Here is a 21,974-nt window from a genome sequence, read left to right as displayed (position 1 = left end):
ATTTGGAAGACAGGATACAATACTGTCTCACTCCCTTCTCAACAACTGCTGTCTTCTATCTGTACGGTTACCCCAAACAATGACATTTGGATCCTCCTACATGCATTTGTTCTTCATAGCTGTATTTTCGCTACAACGTACGCTATGACGAACGTCTATTACATATTTTGAAGCACTGTTACGTGATCTTGTTTCCAAACTGACTCGTAACTGATGTAAAACCCAAAAGGAAAATCGGAATACATTTGTCTCCACCAGAATATGAAATATAAATCAGTACCAATGATTGCCAATATATAAATACCTAGATTACAATTTCCTTTGTTGAACTGCATGTACATTGAGATAATAAGCCATTTTGAAAGTAGACTGCACTACGCTGTGGGTGAGGGGACACTCTGTATGGCAATAAAACTGACAGGGAACCAGCCCTCAATGGTATTCATGGAAGTGCCACCTGCAGACGTGTGAACGGTCATGCCAGGCAGCCGAGCCCAACAGTGCTTTGAATGAAAGCCGCCTTGGCGCCGGGCACCCAAAGTCACATAATACAGATTATATCTCAAAGTTGTGCAGGGACAAAAAAGACTCCGTTTTAACAAGATATGAGTGGTCAGGGGATGCGGGCCGTTTTTGGCAGAGTACCGGAAGAACTGTTCTTATGGAACGAACTGCAGACAGGCAAAATTCACTGAAATACACGGACTGTTAAGGTAACATCTTCGAAAGTGGAATTGGGACAGAAAACTTAGGACTTCTTTTACGATCGTGAGACTCCGACACCCCAAAAACCTGAATGTCTAGGGGAATGTAAAAACGGATACCATTGGTTAACGTACATGAGTTAGAATTTGGCGTAAAGAGCATGGCTGTGCTTATGGAGATCCAACCTTAATGGCCAATATACACTACTGGCCATTAAAATTTCTACACCACGAAGATGACGTGCTACAGACGCGAAATTTAACCGACAGGAATAAGATGCTGTGATATGCAAATGATTAGCTTTTCAGAGCAATCACACAAGGTTGGCGCAGGTGGCGACACCTACAACGTGCTGACATGAGGAAAGTTTCCAACCGATTTCTCATACACAAACAGCAGTTGACCGGCGTTGTCTGGTGAAACGTTGTTGTGATGCCTCGTGTAAGGAGGAGAAATGCGTACCATCATGTTTCCGACTTTGATAAAGGTCGGATTGTAGTCTGTCGCGATTGCGGTTTATCGTATCGCGACATTGCTGCTCGCGTTGGTCGAGATCCAATGACTGTTAGCAGAAAATAGAATCGGTGGGTTCAGGAGGGTAATACGGAACGCCGTGCTGGATCCCAACGGCCTCGTATCACTAGCAGTCGAGATGACAGGCATCTTATCCGCATGGCTGTAACGGATCGTGCAGCCACGTCTCGATTCCTGAGTCAACAGATGGGGACGTTTGTAAGACAACAACCATCTGTACGAACAGTTCGACGACGTTTGCAGCAGCATGGACTATCAACTCGGAGACCATGGCTGAGGTTACCCTTGACATCTACATCTACACGATTACTCTGCAATTCACATTTAATTGCTTGGCAGAGGGTTCATCGAACCACAATCATACTATGTCTCTACCATTCCACTCCCGAACAGCGCGCGGGAAAAACAAACACCTAAACCTTTCTGTTCGAGCTCTGATTTCTCTTATTTTATTTTGATGATTATTCCTACCTATGTAGGTTGGGCTCAACAAAATATTTTCGTATTCGGCAGAGAAAGTTGGTGACTGAAATTTCGTAAATAGATCTCGCCGCGACGAAAAACGTCTTTGCTTTAATGACTTCCATCCCAACTCGCGTATCATATCTGCCACACTCTCTCCCCTATTACGTGATAATACAAAACGAGCTGCCCTTTTCTGCACCCTTTCGATGTCCTCCGTCAATCCCACCTGGTGAGGATCCCACACCGCGTAGCAATATTCTAACAGAGGAGGAACGAGTGTAGTGTAAGCTGTCTCTTTAGTGGACTTGTTGCATCTTTTACGTGTCCTGCCAATGAAACGCAACCTTCGGCTCGTGTTCCCCACAATATTATCTATGTGGTCTTTCCAACTGAAGTTGTTCGTAATTTTAATTCCCAGGTACTTAGTTGAATTGACAGTCTTGAGAATTGTACTATTTATCGAGTAATCGAATTCCAACGGATTTCTTTTGGAACTCATGTGGATCACCTCACACTTTTCGTTATTTAGCGCCAACTGCCACCTGCCACACCATACACCATACGCTGCATCACAGACAGGAGCGCCTGCGATGGTGTACTCAACGACGAACCTGGGTGCACGAATGGCAAAACGTCATTTTTTCGGATGAATCCAGGTTCTGTTTACAGAATCAGGATGGTTGCATCCGTGTTTGGCGACATCGCAGTGAACGCACATTGGAAGCGTGTATTCGTCATCGCCATACTGGCGTATCATCCGGCGTGATGGTATGGGGTGCCATTGGTTACACGTCTCGGTCACCTCTTGTTCGCACTGACGGCACTTTGAACAGTGGACGTTACATTTTAGATATGTTACGACCCGTGGCTCTACCCTTCATTCGATCCCTGCGAAACCCTACATTTGAGCAAATAATGCACGACCGCATGTTGCAGTTCCTGTTCGGGCCTTTCTGGATATAGAAAACGTTCAACTGCTGTCCTGGCCAGCACATTCTCCAGATCTCTCACCAATTGAAAACGTCTGGTCAATGGTGGCCGAGCAACTGGCTCGTCACAATACGCCAGTCACTACTCTTGATGAACTGTGGTATCGTGTTGAAGCTGCATGGGCAGCTGTACCTGTACACGCCATCCAAGCTCTGTTTGACTCAATACCCAGGCGTATCAAGGCCGTTATTATGGCCAGAGGTGGTTGTTGTGGGTACTGATTTCTCAGGATCTATGCACCCAAATTGCGTGAAAATGTAATCACATGTCAGTTCTAGTATAATATATTTGTCCAATAAATACCCGTTTATCATCTGCATTTGTTCTTGGTGTAGCAATTTTAATGGCCAGTAGTGTACGAAGGTAGACAGAGAGAGGGAGAGCGTAGGAGACAGATTAGTAGAGCCAAATGTAACGAATTTTGTAACTAGTTAACCAACTGAAATGCGAGTAAAGGAGGGAGACCAGCATCTTGTAAGAAAACATCTTACTAGTCGGCACTCACAATATTTGTCATTCAGCCAATCAAAATTATGCAACGCCAGAAAAACGCACAAAGCAGACTCTTCCTTGTCGGAAGTGCACAGTGGAAAGTTTCTTCTTAAGTCAGCATCTTAATGGGCAGACTTTACTTCTAGACGACTTCTTCAGGCTCATCTTAGACGAGAGGTTCTCACCGGGGTAAGCTGAACTTAGACGCAAGTTGCTGATAAACTGCCATTAACTGATGTAGTGTACACTTCAACCGTCACCTGAAGGTTATGAATATGCTTAGATCCAGCCGCAACAGCGAGGCCAACTGTAGGGAAAGTCGAATCATTTTTAAAGGTGTTAAGTAATTTCAGTCTTCATTCTGAAGACTTGTTTGCATTTGAGGGTCAACAAGTTTTCAACTCCGACCATAGGTGTATACGCACATCCGTATGTAATATTTCCTATCTCTATGCACTAACCCTAGGCAATCAGGGTAAGACTTGCGCAAATGTAAATGATTTATCCAGTACCCACATATTTGAATGACATTCTGGATTCCTTATCCAGGTTTATCAAGGCTTTAGTTTATTTATTTCAATGATTGTTAAACCATTTCTTTTCCACTTATATAACAAACTGAGTTAATTGTGATCTTTGTCTTATTTAGAAGTCAGATGAATTCTTATATCATTGTTTTGCTGGGTAATAACTCTTTTATGTTAGATGTACAGGACCACGTTTAAATATTCACTTAAACTTTCAATTGAAGCACCCCACGACACTTGCAGAAAATATATTATCTGCTTGTGTGCAAAATGGATTTACTAAAGAGTTATGTAGCTATAGGCCTTGTCACCAATTTAACAATAATTACGAATGAGTTCCAGCTGTCCTGAACTTGTGTGTGTTAGGTTGCTTCGATGTGTGTTTCCATTGTTATCAGTTTTGTGGAGTCATCTATTCGATGCTTGAAGGGTGTTGTTGGGAACCGTTTCAGCTCAAAACTTACGACTCGAGAGTTTTGGGATAAAGACCTATTTTTTATTTTTATTTTATTTCATTTTATTTATTTATCTATTTTTTTGCTTCCTGAGTTTCACATCACATCGCTTTGCTGTAAACACCTATATAAGGAAAATAAAACAACAAAGGAGAAATGTTACTCACATGACTAGACATGCGGCAAATATGATAGAGCGTTTGCTGTTCCCACAGTAGAAATAACAAACAGAAATAAATCTTATTTGAAGTGCTTTAAACACAGAACACAACTCACTTACCTTCTCTGTAGCAATGGCACTAAGATCGGCGGGCAAGAATTCCTTATCGCTGATGCTTTTCAGTGCACCAGCTTTAAGTAGAACTTTCACAACATCAGTATTCCCGTTGTTTATGGCCCAAAACAGTGCCTAAAATGGAAAATATTTGTAGAGCGAGTGTTATAAAAGACAAAAATCTTCGACTACTTAGAATATAATAATAACGAACGACTCGGTCATTTATCACTAAAGAATCATACAGACTGGTTACGTATACACAGAGCTAGGTGAAGAGATATTAAACTCATTCGGGAGGGCTGTGAAGTTCAGTTCCCCTTCTGTTTCTTAAATGCTGTGCGACGGCGAATTGTGGCACAATAAAAGCATACTTGGAAAACGAAGCTAGTGCCCAACAAATTATTTAATTTTCACGAACACAAATGTGTACCCACAAGAAAAATGTGACGGCAAGGATTGACCACAAAAAGGGAATCCCTTGTGAACGTAACATTTTTATTATTTATTGTAACGTGAAGCATAAGAGTCGTGGCGGCACTGATCATTTGAACACATTCGTACTACGCCCAAAATTAAACTAATTTATGGTCAGCGGGCTGAAGACATTATACAGGAAGCCGTAATCAGTACCGACCTTGGAGCCTCTCCGTTTAAAGTAGGTGTTGCAACGAAATTTTTACTGTGTCTACAATGAGTAGTGAATTTATTGTGCCGCAGAGTGGAGTTTTACTGACTTGTCCATTTGTTATCTGACTCTCCTCTTCTAATCTATTTTGATACGTCATTTGATTGAGGTTCTCTATCAGATACTATAGTGTTCATGTGGCTCAGCGAAAATAAAAATTGGATAATTTATCGCAGTATTCTGGTAGACAGAAGCAGCAAAGTTATTCCTGGAAACGTTTGAAGAGAGTTGTGCAGTCCAAAATTCGAAGCAAGGAAGCGTTACTGAACGAACATGTGAAAGAGCACCTTAATATGGAGAGGATGCCATCCAGAATAAATAGCTATGGGTATCCACCAAGAAATGGCTGCATAGACTCTCATAGAAACAAATACTATGTATCTGTTATTGGATGCGTGAAACACATGATATCATGCTGTGATTCACCCGTGGTTTAGCCTGTCAATCAGAGTGGTGGGAGTCTGCCGGTTACTCAGGACACTTTTCAAAAAAATATGAACAGTCTTGACTACTCTTGGGTTACGGATTACGCTTTATCTAACTTCGCGGGGTATGTTAGTTACAGAATTAAAGTATCTGAGACAACGAAAATCACAGCGAATGCATGAAGAACCCATTTATTTTTAGAACATTGTATGTTGGAATGGTGTATTTCAGCAGGACGAGATCACGTAGCGTTCTGTGTAGCATTACAATTTCTGCTTATATGAAGATACTGAACATATTTGCAAATCAAACGGACGACGGAAAAACCGTTGTCTGGATGTTTGCAGTATGATGAAGCCACGTATGACACGTCGCTGCCCAAATCCAGGCCTTCTTTGGCGAATGCTCAGTTTCGGAGAGACTTTGGGCATTGTGCTTATCCTTTCCGATAGTTCCCGATTATGTGGGTATCCAAACAGAAAGCTGAAAACAAAAATTATAGCCATTAGTGCCTTTCAACCACAGATCTGTGAGACTATTCAGGCAATGATTACAGTGGTTTTGGGAAAGGTAATGTAGTTAAGAATCGTTGAAAAATGGTTCAAATGGCTCTGAGCACTATGGGACTTAACATCTGTGGTCATCAGTCCCCTAGAACTTAGAACTACTTAAACCTAACTAACCTAAGGGCATCACACACATCCATGCCCGAGGCAGGATTCGAACCTGCGACCGTAGCAGTCGCGCGGTTCCAGACTGCGCGCCTAGAACCGCTAGACCACCGCGGCCGGCTAAGAATCGTTGAACATATTCGCAGTTATGAGGTTTGGAGTCAGTCACAACTTGAATTCCACAATGCTCTCTCCACTGAGCATACTATGTATCACTTTACCGGCAGTGTATTTCTTAGAAACAACAAAAATTCATCTCATGGAAATTTTTGTGATCGGTCTCTGGCAGTCTGTTGTGCGAATCACAATATTCCTCTGACATAACTTAGTTTACGGTTTTTGTGTTCAGTGAATGAGTGGTTCGCTTCACACTTAACTGATAGAAGCAGTGAAGTATCTTAAATAGCTCACGAACTTTCCTTGACGGTTTCTCTTTTAAATGGGAATAAATTACTATCGATGTTCCACAAGGTTGAACGTAGGGACCGCCCTTGTTATATCTATAACCGACCTTCCATCTCACACTGAGGAAACAGAATTAGCACTCTTTACTGATGAGGGAAGCAACAAGATCCAATCCAGAAAAGGAGTACCAAAAGAAAAGAAAACGGTAAATTAAAAATTCGTGGATTCTCGATAAATCGCATGCCATTTAACTTAGAAGAAAGTACAGTTCATTCAATTTTGTGCAAGTCTGGATACATCGTTATAAATAACAATAGAGTTTGGGGGGGGGGGGGACATAACATTTAAAACTGAACGTTCAGAGTTCTTATATATACTCGTGCTGTTACAACTTGAACTATAAATTACGAGCGTTGCCCAGAAAGTAATGCACCGCATTTTTTTCTCAGGCGGAAACAATGCTAATAATGCGAAACGTTACGTGTGTATTATTGGAAGTCCTGAGTGAGCGCACCAAGTTTCCGTCACTTCCGACAGATAGCGTAGCTGCAGGATAGTTTCAAAATGGTGTCTGTGGGTGATGTACGTTACAAGCAACGTGCTGTCATTGAATTTCTCACTGCAGAGAAAGAAACTGTGGGTAATATTCACAAACGCTTGTGCGAAGTCCATGGAGCATCTGCTGTCGACAGAAGTACAGTTAGTCGCTGGGCACGGAGGGTGAGGTCATCAGAAAGTGGTTCGGCGGAGCTCCACGATTTGCAGCGGTCGGGGAGAATATCCATGGGTGTCACACCTGACATGTTCACGATTTGCAGCGGTCGGGGAGAATATCCATGAGTGTCACACCTGACATGTTGCACCGAGCTGATGTCATTCGCGAGGACAGACGCATTACGATATTTTGAGGACGATGAGGTGATTCACACAGTGAAGCACTGGCTCCGTCACCAGGACAAGGATTGGCACCGAGAGGGCATACAAGCCTTTGTTTCGCGCTGGATGATGGCCATAGAAAGGGATGGCGATTGAACGGAAAAATGTGGTGTGTAGATAAAACTCCATTCGTTCGTGTGTGTAGTTCTCATTATATTCGATAAAGAATTGTTGAAGAAAAAAATTACGGTGCCTTACTTTCTGGGAAACGCTCGTACATTTTATAGATCTTCTCAAATGTTTGAGTACTGTAACATTTACTTTGTAGGTTGTTGTTGTCTTCAATTCAAGGACTGGTTTGAAGCACGGTTATCTCTCTCATACAAGAATCTTCATTTCTGCCTATTACAGCCCACATCGACTTAAACTTGCTTAATGTAGCTAAGCCTGCTACAATCCATCCCTCCACACAAACACACATACAGATTTTATTCCATTACCAAAACCGATTGCTCCACCATGCCTCAGGATGTGTCTTATCAAACGATCTCTTCTTTTAGTCAAGTTGTGCCATACATATCTTTCGAACCCTAATTTTTGCCTTTCGTGGATAGAGTGGATAGCTGACGAATTCCAAAAATGTGCTTACAAAATTCTGTCTGGGATTAAGTTTTAATTTTTCTTTATTCCGTGACTGTTATGTGATAGCTATTGGCCTAACACTATCATTTCGAGACTGCTGTAATGTAATGTTGTTGTAAGGACATTGCAACATATTATCCAAATGTTAAATGTAGCTTTTAAGATGAAGAAGAACGCTTTCCTCTTCGAGTATTTGAAAACATTTTTTTACTGCCTATATTGCTGCAGTCCTGTAGCTCTTCTTCACACGTATGAATTTTCTTAAACGGCTCCTTCTTGGTCCCAAAGCGTCCGCCCAATTACCTTATGAAATGACGTCGTAAATGTCCTCTGCATGAAGGCTACACTATCCCAGGGTTCTCTCAGTGAAATGCTGTTAAGTAATTTGCCTGACACACAATCTTCTTCGAGAATTCGTGCCCACCGTCTTGCGTCCCGATCGCTCGCTTTCAAATATCTAGCCACATTATCTGATTGGAGGAGCTTATCGCATACGTAGTTAAGAGGCAACGGAATTTCCCAGCTGCTTACGCAGATGATGCTCTCAGACCTGACACCTGTGCTACGACCGCTTGTCGTCCTCTTTCAGTATTTGACGCTGAATGTGATACACATGTCTAATTCAGTATTTTGAGATAGGGAACCAATGGTCTGAAATAAATATTTCAGATAGTACGAGGACTTGAATGACCAATACATGAGAGGTAAAAGAACATGTTTGTAATTTGCTTGTTTCCTAACAAACTGCCAGCCACATCGACATTAATAGCGCTGCCTTGAAAAATCAATACAAAGTCGTTTACGAAGTGTTTACGTCGGAGTTTGCTACTGATCGAGGTTATGAATGGCTGTCGAATGTGTAGTACAGCAGAATATAGTATCTAAAAATTCGAACAAATGAACAGAGGAAAGTTTCGGAACAGGTGATACACAAACTGAAAGAAAATAATAGTGCCCTGAATGGAAACGTACGAGAAGCTGGGTCTTTAAAATTACGGTCAAGAATCTCGACAATGGATTATTCGCGCAGCAGAATTTCGGAAGATTGTGTTTGTAAGAGTATCATAAACATTACTCTTATCATAGGCCGATATTAACAATGCATTACGGTGGCTACGATATCGTTCGAGTTAAGGAAGAGCAAAGAATAGGGGAAATAATTCGTTTAGCCGCAAGTTTTGTTCAGTGGTAGGACGGAGCGGCGTGAACAATGTACTAAAGGTCCTGACAGGTGAGGATGAGCGGCAGTTGGTGTGGTGCGTTTGAAGAACACTTTCTCTGCAACAACTCGAAAACCGTAGTCTCTAGCTAAAACGTCTCCGAGAACAAAAGTAATCTGCAAATTTTCTTAAAAAAAGGTCCTATTCATTTTTTCTAGAACTACTTTTTTGCCTGATGCAAGGGATTGAAAAAACACAGATTAATAAAAACAATGTTTCAATCGCATAAAATTAATGTTTATTGTTAAATGAAATCGATTAAGGCCAAATTACAAACGTCTGTACCGCATGTAAGAGCAGTAGAGTCGTGTTAAGGGATAAATGATGTTCCGTGGATGTGACAGCATGCAGAGAGGTGGGATGGAGGGTAGAAACGTGAGGGAAGGCTGGTCACCGGAATGTGGTCTAATGCTTTCTTCCTTTGTTCGACCCCCCTCCATCTCTATCTCCAGAGCATTTTCTGAACAGTTATTTTACCTGGGTAGACAAAATAACTTCACTAGGCTCGTGTTTGTACATGCAATGACTAAGAAGTATTCAATTTGTGAGTGTGATGTTGGCAGTGACCTTTGTAACCTTGGTCTGAAAGGGATACGTGGATTGGTAAGTGCAAGTTATCTGAGTCAAGATGCGAAAGTTGAAGATTTCAGGAAAAAATCCGGCGATGTTCATGCATCTTGCACAAAAGAATACACCAGAGCTGACGCTGAGAGAAGTTCTTGCTGAGGAACAGGCTTCAGCGTCAACAGTGTCCAAGGTCTGCGTTCAGGTGAGATGAAATTTGATTTTAAAACTAATTGTCTGCTTTGTGCAGAACCTGCTGACGACGAATTTCGTAACTGACAGTGGGAAAAACCCGAACAATTGTGGCGAAAGGGTTTCAATGCTCGATCCTTCAGTTACGACAGTATGATTACAGTTCGTGCATAGAAGGGTGAGAATGAGTGGAGCAACACCATCCGCAGACGCACGGCTCTGTTACGAATCTACACACTGCAGATGTAAAGTATCTCTACGACTGCTACAAAATGTTCTTTATAAGCTCGGTAGCTACATCGAGAAAAAGCGGACGCCCTGAAAATGAAGAAATTTCTCCATCAGTGGAGGAGATTGTCAGTTACATAGAGGGAAATAACAACCGCTAGTTCAGCTTACTTTACTGACAAGTTGTTTGAGCAGGTTTGGAGAACAATAGCTCATATAAAGGCAATCAACGATAGAATGAGAGAAAAATATTGGGACCTCATTGTTTTCAGTACAATTCGCACCAGAAAAACTGTTCTGTGCTTCCGTAGTTTAGGTGAAAAATTTTGAATGATGTGTGGTATTGTTCAAATTGCAAAAGACGAAAAAGGAGAACTGCAGAGAATTGTGAAGACAGCTGCTACGATAATCTTCGAAGAAACTGTGCCAACGTCGCTTGGAAATTCAGTTTTTATACTTTGACAAATTATGTAGTGAGGCTGAGGAAATGGTACCTCGTATGCTCCATGTATTCACGGAGTGCAGTTCATGGACAAAAAGGGCAAAACGGAAAACTGAAAATAAGCTGCTATCTGTATCTCATGCTGCCATTGCTGCAATTCGCCCTCGATCGTTCATATCACCTGTCCCATAAGCTGCGGCTCTCCTCGTTCACAGGTAGTTTGGATCAAAAAATTTGATCAATATACTTGCTGGTATGGGATTGAGTGTAACTTGACACGAAGCTCAACAGCTGCCGCTATCAGTTCCCTACAACTCTGAAGAGCCTGGCCCTAGAGTAACATTCTGCCAATATGTATTCAACAGTCTCGACTTCAGTGCCTCTACTATCGACGGCTGGAAGTGTTTTCACAGGGGGACGGGGGGAGGGGGGGGGGACGCACAAATGCATCACCCCGGCCTCAGATCTCTCGCCATCTAAAAGGGTTCAGGAGCTTAAATCGGCTCTCTCTACTACAGAAGTATGGCACGTAGGAGTTCTGGAACTTCAGATAATTGAACATCACGCACGCAATACATTACGGCACATTACTGTTCTTGAGCTGAAATTATCAGTCCCATTCCGTCTGACATATTGACATCTATCCTACAAGATATATTGTGAATGTATATTAAGTGACTCCACTCAGTGCAGCCCACTAACTTTCCTGCCACCAAGCGATTAACCACCGTATACCCGCTTTACACTACGCTGCCAACGATATGTAGCAGCTAGGGTCAGCAATTTACTAATTCTTTGCAGAGATTGGTTCAAATGGCTCTGAGCACTATGCGACTTATCTTCTGAGGTCATCAGTCGCCTAGAACTTAGAACTAATTAAACCTAACTAACCTAAGGACATCACACACATCCATGCCCGAGGCAGGATCCGAACCCGCGACCATAGCGATCGCTCGGTTCCAGACTGTAGCGCCTAGAACCGCACGGCCACTCCGGCCGGCCCTTGCAGAGAAGTTTGCTGTTAAAATTAAGAGACAGCACGTTCCAAGAAGGCCAGTAACATAATATTTACTAATAGATACTTCTCGCGAAATGATCACTACAGCTAAATTAGGGGAATTAGAGCTAATACGGAGGTTTATGGATTTTATCTGCCTGCGCACCATTGGTGAATGGAGATAGGCGGGGGAGGCGGTGGTGATATGATAAGCACCATCTGCTACATACCATTAGGTGACTTGTAGAGAGTACATGCTGGTGTAGACGAACCCCAAAGTATTTGCTGCGCTAGGTTTCCGAAAATACTACTTGGACTGAATTCTTTGGCGTCACCTCCTTGCTGCAATTATCTGGCACTAAGAACATCTGGCTCGCGCTGCCCCAGTATGAAGCCACATTACACAACTCATGCATTGAGAAATGCAGCGAAGTGAGGATTCACACTACATTTTACGAGTATTTTGGAATCCGCCACCAAAAATGCTTCTGGAAAACGAGACCAAGCTTAGAATTTCCGACTTTGTAACTGTAATTGTTTCCACTGGATAAGCGACTTCAATGAAAAACCAAATGCAGTTAAAAGTTACATAAAGTAAGTGAAACGAATGACTCTAAGTAGTTGATTTCTCTACGACACAAAAATAAACTGAAGGAAAAAAAATCGCATCACCAAAAATAACTAATGTAGAGTTACGAGACTTCGGGAATACATTTACCTATGTAAATGTGAAATTCTGGCACATTAATATCCGTTGTAATCACCAGAATGTTGAATGCAAGCATGAAAACGTGCATGTATTGTGTCGTACAGGTGACATATATCAGTTTATGGGATGTAGTTCCATGCCTGTTGCGCTTCATCGGTGGACACAGGGGCGGTTAACGCTGATTGTGGATGATGCTGGAGTTGTCGTCCGATGATGTCCCATAGCCGGCCGGAGTGGCCGAGAGGTTCTAGGCGCTACAGTCTGGAACCGCGCGACCGCTACGGTCGTAGGTTCGAATCCTGCCTCGAGCATGGATGTGTTCTAAGTTCTAGGGGCCTGATGACCTCAGAAGTTAAGTCCCATAGTGCTCAGAGCCGATCGAGCAGGCCAAGGCAATATGTTGACATTCTGTAGAGTATGTTGGCTTACAACAACGGTAAGTGGGCGAGCGTTGGAAAACAACCCATGCAATGCTGTTCATGAATGGCATTATAACAAGTCGAATCACCAGACTGACGTACAAATTTTCACTCAGGGTGCGTGGGACAACAACGAGAGTGCTCCTGCTGTCAGACGAAATCGCACCCCAGACCATAATTCCCAAGTGTATGTCCAGTGTTCGGAGTAGGTATTAAAATTCATGGAGAAGAAATAAAAACTTTGAGGTTCGCCGATGACATTGTAATTCTGTCAGAGACAGCAAAGGACTTGGAAGAGCAGTTGAATGGAATGGACAGTGTCTTGAAAGGAGGATATAAGATGAACATCAACAAAAGCAAAACAAGGATAATGGAATGTAGTCTAATTAAATCGGGTGATGCTGAGGGAATTAGATTAGGAAATGAGGCACTTAAAGTAGTAAAGGAGTTTTGCTATTTGGGGAGCAAAATAACTGATGATGGTCGAAGTAGAGAGGATATAAAATGTAGGCTGGCAATGGCAAGGAAAGCGTTTCTGAAGAAGAGAAATTTGTTAACATCCAGTATTGATTTAAGTGTCAGGAAGTCATTTCTGAAAGTATTCGTATGGAGGGTAGCCATATATGGAAGTGAAACATGGACGATAAATAGTTTGGACAAGAAGAGAATAGAAGCTTTCGAAATGTGGTGCTACAGAAGAATGCTGATGATTAGATGGGTAGATCACATAACTAATGAGGAAGTATTGAATAGGATTGGGGAGAAGAGAAGTTTGTGGCGCAACTTGACCAGAAGAAGGGATCGGTTGGTAGGACATGTTGTGAGGCATCAAGGGATCACCAATTTAGTATTGGAGGGCAGCGTGGAGGGTAAAAATCGTAGAGGGAGACCAAGAGATGAATACACTAAGCAGATTCAGAAGGATGTAGGTTGCAGTAGGTACTGGGAGATGCAAAAGCTTGCACAGGATAGAGTAGCATGGAGAGCTGCATCAAACCAGTCTCAGGACTGAAGACCACAACAACAACAACAAATGTCCAGTGTGTCTACGCCGGAGACAGGTTGGTTGCAGGTCCTCAACTAGCCTTCTTCTAACAAACAGACGGCCATCACTGGCACCAAGGCAGTACCAGCGTTCATCAGAAAACACAACACACCCCCACTCTACCCTCCAATGAGATCTCGCTTGACACTGCTGAAGTCGCCAAGGGCGTTGGTTTGGGGTCAGTGGTATGTACGATAGAGGGCGTCAGCCTCGGAGCTACCCCTGATGCAACCAAAAAAAAAAGTCAAATGTGTGTGAAATCTTATGGGACTTAACTACTCCGGCCGGGGTAGCCGAGCGTTTCTAGGTGCTACAGTCTGGAACCGCGCGACCGCTACGGTCGCAGGTTCGAATCCTGCCTCGGGCGTGGATGTGTGTGATGTCCTTAGGTTAGTTTGGTTTAAGTAGTTCTACGTTCTAGGGGACTGATGACCTCAGAAGTTAAGTCGCATAGTGCTAAGAGCCATTTGAACCATTTGACTTAACTGCTAAGGTCATCAGTCCCTAAGCTTACACACTACTTAAATTATCCTAAGGACTAACACACACACCCATGCCCAAGGGAGGACTCGAACCTCCGCCGGGACCAGCTGCACAGTCCATGATGGTAGCGCCTGAGACCGCTCGGCTAATCCCGCGCGGCCCTCAAGTAACCGATCTGTAACAGTTAGTTATGTCACTGTGGTGTCAACTGCTGCTCAAATTGCTGCTGCAGATGCAGTACGATGCGACAGAGCAATACGCCGAATCCCGATAATTTACCTTGTCAGTAGGCCATGAGGCTGTCGGCTGTCCGGAGCCCTGTCTTCTTGGGACCATACGTGCTCGTGACCACCGCTGTCAGCTATCATCTACAGTGGCTACATTCCTGCCAAGCTTTTCTGCAATATCGCAGAAGGAGCATCCAGCTTCTCGTTGCCCTATTACACGGCCTGGTTCAAACTCATTGAGGTGTTAATAATGTGGTGTTTGTCAACCTCAAGACGTTCTTGTCTACAACCAACTCACCACGTCTAATTTCATAGGTAACTAAAGATCACGACTATTACAGTCTGTATTTAAAGGAAACTTAATTTGCATCCTCATAGTGGCAGTAATTGCGCCACTCTTATGCGACTGGCAAGAAATCTGAATAGACACCATCTTCCAGAAGTAGAAAAATCCCTACCAACTTTCGTTTATGTCACATAACTCCTTCTTGGCGATGCGATTTTTTCCCGTCAGTTTAAGTTTGAAATAAAATAAAAGGGACACAAACAGATATCGTTTTAATCATTTACATTCGATGGAATTTCATAGTAGCTACTAATCACTTCTCAGCTGACAGTTACAATCTAGTTGTTTTTCGCATCGACTTGAACTAATATGAAGTACTTGAGATCTCAGTGGATGATTTAGTCGAAGTGACGTAACGTTTCGATTAATGTCATTTCTATCACAACCTTTGCCAGAAGATTTAATAAGTGTTTGTTCAATGGTTAATCATTCATAGCACATGATGACATTGGATTGCATTAGATTGCCCTATCGGCTTAATTACGTTCGACCAGGTCTTGATAATGTTATTTAAACTAGCCATTGAAGAAAGTCGTACTGCAGAATCCGAGCGGTTATATCTTCCTTACTAGAAGTCACTTCACCATTAAAAAAGAACGGCCGGCGTTTTCAGTGATGAAAAGATATTCTCGCCGGTAAGTCGATTTCATCCTATCAAACAAACAGAATACAGAGTACCAAATTATGAAACCCATGGAGAATACATAATGTAACACTTTCTTCATAAATCATTACAGCTGTGTCCGCAGCTCGTGGTCTAGTGGCTAGCGTTGCTGCCTCTGAATCACGGGTTCCCGGGCTCGATTCCCGGCCGGGTGGGGGATTTTCTCCCCTCGGGGACTGGGTGTTTGTGCTGTCCGTATGATTTCATCATCATTCGTGAAAGTGGCGAGTCTGGACTGTGTAAAGATTGAGAATTTGTAAGCACGCTGATAACCGCGGAGTTGTGCGCCCCACAAACCAAATACCATCATTATCATTACAGCTGTATCACAGAGATCGATACTGAATCCTTGATGTTCTTGTTACTTAGGGGAGAATATTGTTCCTTGGAACACTTTTCAGATTTTCGCCTCTAGTCAGCCCATTAATAGAAGTTTAATACTTTGCCTTATTCCATTTCGAAGTGATAGCATTTACTTTATGTGTGGTGCAGCTTTTTTCTTAAATTACAAAACCTGCTCCGGAAAAGTAATGTTTTTCCAATGTTCCAAGGTACAACATGGTCATGCACCTAGGAACAATTATTCTATTCAAATTTAGATGTGTTGTAATTCAGAAAATCTTGTCAATACAGTATTTAATTGTCTGTGTGTTAAATTATTACTGTTCTACACGTCAATAATTAGTAAGTGAAATAAAATTAAGAAGAAGCGTAATCAAAAACCAGTAACAATTTAGAAACATTTTGAAACTGCAACAAGTTTACATTTTCAGGGCTTGGAAAATTGTTAAGATATTAAAGAAAACCACTTTATTCGCAAATATGATGTGTTCCTTGGTAGAAGACATTCTGTTTGAAGGTCCAAGATAACGCACGACTAACGAAGTACGGCGTAAAGCTGTCGAGTTACGTAACTTGTTTTAAAAATAGACAGAATTACACTCCCCATAAAGCACCGTAACTGAAGACTTAACAATATCCACCAGATAGCTTTAATATATTATACAGTCCCTAAAGAGGTGGTACTCGTAATATTTATAAACGTTACACAAAACACAATCTCTTGTCTTACAACAACAAAACAGTAGAAAATGGAAGAAACTACTTATGGCGAACTCTTTTTCGTGTTCCTTCATGTGACTCTAAAATCAGCCATTACATTGAAACATCGACCAGAAAACACGTATTCGTAGATACACTAACCTGCAGATACAACACTTTCTCCTACAAAATGTATCTACCATAATACACCCAAGAAACAGAAATAGTTCTCTTCGCTAAAGGTGCAGCTATTATAATCAAACCTAAACACACAACGCAGTACATGCAATTCTGTACTTTACAAGACTATCCACACCATTAGAAACAATGTGCGAGAATAAATTAATAAACTAAACATATTATCCTAGATTCTTAGGTGTGTTGTCGATAAAAACTTGAACTGGAAGCCAAATTTATGTCGGGATCCATACGACTTCCGTGTACAGCGACGGCTGGATACACAAATGGAAGAGTGCTGCTATCAGTCGCGAATAATTTGAATTTATTGCAGATCTAGTTCGGCTATAGAACAGCAATCATCATTGCTAGAGGTAACAGAAAAGAATGAAATACAAGCATATACAATACGGTGTAATAAAATAAAATTACAAATGAGAAAAATATGTACCAGACATCACCTAATGTGGTAACATCAAACTTGTGCTTAAACACATATATCTTTCAATCTGCAATAAAGTCAGATTACTTGCGACTGATTTCTGCGTTCTGTTATTATCAGAAGGTCAAATGTTACATATTTTCTTAAAAGTCTAAGTTGTACTACTTTTGCATTACGGATAACAGAAAATTTGGAGACGAAAATCTCAATTTCACTTTTCCTATTTTCATTCACTAACCTCCTATAGTATTATATTCTGGAGCAACTGATCATTGCGGCAGAAAGTGTTTCTTGTGCAGAAACTTGTAATAAAGAGAATCCAAAATGAAACTCCGTCCGAACAGGTCTCGGAAGGCCTAACGGCACCGACCGACCGCCGTGTCATCCTCAGATGACAGGGGTCACTGGTTGCGGATATGGAGGGGCATGTGGTCAGCACACCGCCCTCTTGGCCGTTGCCAGTTTTCGTGGCCGGAGCTTAGACAAGTAGATCCTCAACTGCCCTCACAAAGGTGAATGGACCCTGCTTGCCGACAGCGCTCGGCAGACCCGGACGGTCACAATAAATGGAATCACATTGGAAAAAAATAGTCATCCTCAGGAGACATCAAGCTAATACCGGCTCTAGCCTTGATAATGACCTCAATTCGATGAAGAAGAGAGCCGAAAAGCTTCCTCAGGTATGTTACGTCTACCTGACGGCACCCGTTGGTGATTAGGTCCCTTAGAGCTAACAAATTGCGGTGATACTGACTGATACATTTCACCTTTTGTTCCAAATAGTACCAGACATTTACAATGGGATCAAGTGGCCAACGGAAGAGCGATACTGTGCTTGAGAGTTAGTCAAACCAGGAACGTGTGTATGGATGACATGGCTGTTGTCATCTTGGAGGACGAGAGTGTCGACAACGTACTTCCCATGAAAATGTGTAAGAAATGACAACACTTGGCCACCGAGAATGTTGAAATAGACATACTAATTCACGTTCACGGTAACATGATTGAGTTGGCCAAAGCCGTGTGACGAGAAACATCGTAGAACCACCTCAGACCTGAGCTACACACTTCGGGTTCAACGCCGCATTTGACCATCGGTGTGCTTGACACCATGCATCATTTGAAAAGAGGCAAAATCATTTCTCATCGGAACATACCACATACCTCCAGTCAGCTTCTGTCCAGTTTCTGTATTGCTTGGCGCAATGAAAACGTGAAATTGTGTATTCCACTATAAATATTGGTTTTTAAAAAGGTACCAGATATCAAATGAACACTGCATGCAGTTCCTACCGCAGTGTTCGCTCGGAACAGCCATTCACCGACAGCAGCAGTTTGTGTTTGATTTGAAACCGATTGTCATTAACAAGGGTTGACACTCATCTCGGGTCCTTTTGCAATCATTGTTCTACTCCACATTACATAGGGTTGAGTGGTACACCATTCCTAGTAGGCACGCTGTTCGTACGCTTTCATACACCCACCAACTAGGCAACTTCATTCACGGTGTGGCTATGGGTACGTCCAAACACGACAGTTCCTTTCTCCCATTCTGTCACGTCCACCTGTCCTTGTGTACTTATTCCATACGACCGACTGGCATATGTGCATACACAGACGGCAGTAGTATCGCGTACACAACGTATAAATGGGTAGTGCTTTGATGGAGCTGTCGTTTGTACTCAGGTGATTCATGTGAAAAGATTTCCCAAGTGATTATGGCCGCAGGACGGGAATTAACAGACTGAACGCGGAATGGCAGTTGGAGCAGAGGCATGGGACATCCATTTCGGAAATAGGTAGGGAATTTAATATTCCTAGATCCATAGTGCGAAAGGTGTGCCGAAAATACCAAATTTCAGTATCACCTCTCAACACGGACAATGCAGTTGCTGATGGCCTTCAGTTAATGACCGAAAGCAGCGGCGTTTGCGTATGATTGTCAGTGCTAACAGACAAGCAACACTGTGTGACGTAAGCGCAGAAATCAATGAAGGGACGAACGTATCCGTTAAGTCAGTGCAGTGATGTTTGGTTTTAACAGGCTATGGCAGCAGACGACCGACGCGAGCGCCCTTGCTCAGAGCTTGACTTGCTGGCTTTCACCTGTTCCCTCACGTAAATAAGTTGGTAGATGGAAAATGTTTTTTTTTGGGGGGGGGGGGGTTGAGGTAACCGTAGATCGGTATTTGCCTTCTTGTCAGAGGTATACGTGGGGGACATACAAGAGTTGAACAAAGAGCACTGACGTAGAAAGGGGTGATATCAAAATAAGCACATTTCTCTCCTAAAAACATAGTCGCTCACTGCAAGACCGGGAACTTTGCATATTGATCTCAAACGTATGTCGCACGTCAAGAATCAGTTTCTTACGATCTTTATCGCATTTTCTTTGTCAGTATCATGAAGTCTGTGGACTCTGGGGTAAAAAAGGCCAAGTCTTTGATCTGCGACTCTCATCACCAAATAACCATCAAGCACGTATGTATTTACTAGAAATTAATCCATCAGCCAAGACTCCGTAAGAAATGAAAAATTTTTGTCAGTACAGTGAACACTGGACTCTAAACTGACGATTCGCATCTCCTCGTGATTTAGATACTGTTGTTGACTGAAGCTGATTTAGGTTCGGAAGGGGTGACGGCTGTCTGCAAAAATGAAGGACGCGATGCCTATATTTGAACCAAACATGAACTTTTACAAGTTCACTACAAATCTATGCTGCCATACGTAAGGACTTGCAGGTATCACGTGACACGAATAAGTCAGTACCGTAGCTCCGACTCATGACGGTGACATCTGCTACGGAGAGAGACTAGGAGAGCCACATACAGCAGCGGAAAAAAAATTATAGAACCCTCACTACATTATTTTTGTTCCCTGAGTATTACAGAAGGATTCGAATTTTGGTAGTTTAATTACTCATACAGCACATCTCTATTTCCAACCTTCCTATACAGATGTATGTTACACCATCCTGTCACTTTTGGAAAATATATCCAAGGCCAATGCCTGTTTCTTCACATATTTTTTTCGTAATCTAAAATAAATACAGACATGAAATTACTCCTCTCTTATTCGTTTCATTATATCGGGTAAAGCTGGCGAGAAGAGCAACGCACACAGAACGTAGTATTAAGAAAGGAAAGAAGGACAAATACGGTCATTAGGCGCGGAGCACTGGTTTAAACTGATGAAAGATGGGGAAGGTAATTGACCGAACCATTTCAAAGGAACCAGCCAGGAATTTACGTTAGATAGTTAAAGGAAACCACGGAAAATCTAGATCTTGATGGCTGGAAGGGGACGTTAACCCCAGCCACCTTGGTGGGTGGCAGATTACGAGCGTATCCTCGACAAAACACTTACTGTTCTCCCTTGTTTATCTCTTGAGTGGACGTTGGCGTTCCTCTGGACGAGAAAATCTACTATCTCAGCATGGCCTTCCCTCGATGCGTACATGATGGGCGTGTGATGGAACTGGTCTATGGCGTTTACGTTTGCTCCGCTGTACACCAGTAGCTTCACACATTCTAAGAGCTTCTTCTCGTCTTTAGTAGAAGTGCAGGTAGCCATCAATGGTGTAAAGTGTCCTGAAACGTGACGCATAAATAAATGAAGAGAATGTCATCACAAGAGTAAATTAACAACATTATTTTTTTAAATGTAAGACTCAGCGCATGAACAAAATCTTGTCGAGAAAATTTTGTCTAAGTGAAAAATATTTATGTATGACGATACCTTTGTGGAAGTTGGGATTGGAGCCATATTGCAGTAGGCAGTCTACTATTTCTGCATGGCCTAAGGAGCATGCAAACATCAATGGGCTCCATTCTCCTTTCAGTCTTTCGTCGACATACACACCTGAATTACAAAAACCACAACAATTGTCATTCATACGAAGGAAACATAATCATTAAGTATCATTTACGATAACAGAACGTTAAGTGAGACTTCCTTCACGGAATGTATTATTCTCACTGCTATCTAATATACTGGAAACGTCTGCGGTAATAAATCTCGTTGGTCTTAGCAACATTCTAAACAAGTAGTTCTGTTGAGTGACTGTTTGCCATATTGCATACATCTAACGCTATGCCTAATGACATGAATTACTGCAGTCTTAATTCTAATAATTTGTTTGACAGGGGTTAGTGTGCGAGACCATCTTCGTTTTAGGCCGCCTACCATCGCCACTATCCTAGCGTAACAATGACGTGTGCTGGTAGTTGCTGACCTCCAGCACGCAGCTACAGATTCGGTGGTGAATAGTACACATTTCCCACCTTCCCTGGCTTTGAGAATACCGTTGTAGCTCATGTTCCGTTGTCTGCAAGTATTTACTAGTTTGCGATGAAATGTAGCATAATCGCAGTGAAGGACACAAGTATCCATTGTTTAAAGTTTGTAGAATTAAATACAATCCTGGATCGCAAGTTGTTTCCTTTTATTTTATAACCGTTTCCGATCTATATCACCATCATCAAATGTGTCTGTATGAAACAAAACTTTCTAGGCCAGATACGTCACAAGATTAAAAAAATGCAGTGAAAGAGTGGATTAAAGTCTACGGATTTTGCTTTTTACTGTTCAGAGAACTTCAGTTTTTGTCGATGGTAAGTGTGGAG

General features: G+C 42.3%; 1 protein-coding gene across 1 annotated transcript in view; it reads right to left on the bottom strand.

The window, feature by feature from the left end:
- The window catches only part of LOC126471013 (inversin-like), a 143,878-nt gene that overhangs the window by 27,421 nt on the left and 94,483 nt on the right, over positions 1-21,974 (bottom strand). The window contains exons 4-6 of the mRNA XM_050099073.1: positions 21,088-21,210; positions 20,716-20,939; positions 4,449-4,577 (exon numbers count right to left, since the gene is read on the bottom strand). Coding sequence (XP_049955030.1) covers positions 4,449-4,577; positions 20,716-20,939; positions 21,088-21,210 — 476 coding nt within the window. The remainder of the gene's footprint in view (positions 1-4,448; positions 4,578-20,715; positions 20,940-21,087; positions 21,211-21,974) is intronic.

This window comes from Schistocerca serialis, chromosome 3, assembly GCF_023864345.2.
Source record: "Schistocerca serialis cubense isolate TAMUIC-IGC-003099 chromosome 3, iqSchSeri2.2, whole genome shotgun sequence".
Taxonomy (NCBI): domain Eukaryota; kingdom Metazoa; phylum Arthropoda; class Insecta; order Orthoptera; family Acrididae; genus Schistocerca; species Schistocerca serialis.
Note: the sequence above shows the minus strand (reverse complement) of the source record. Positions and strands in the feature narration are given on the sequence as shown.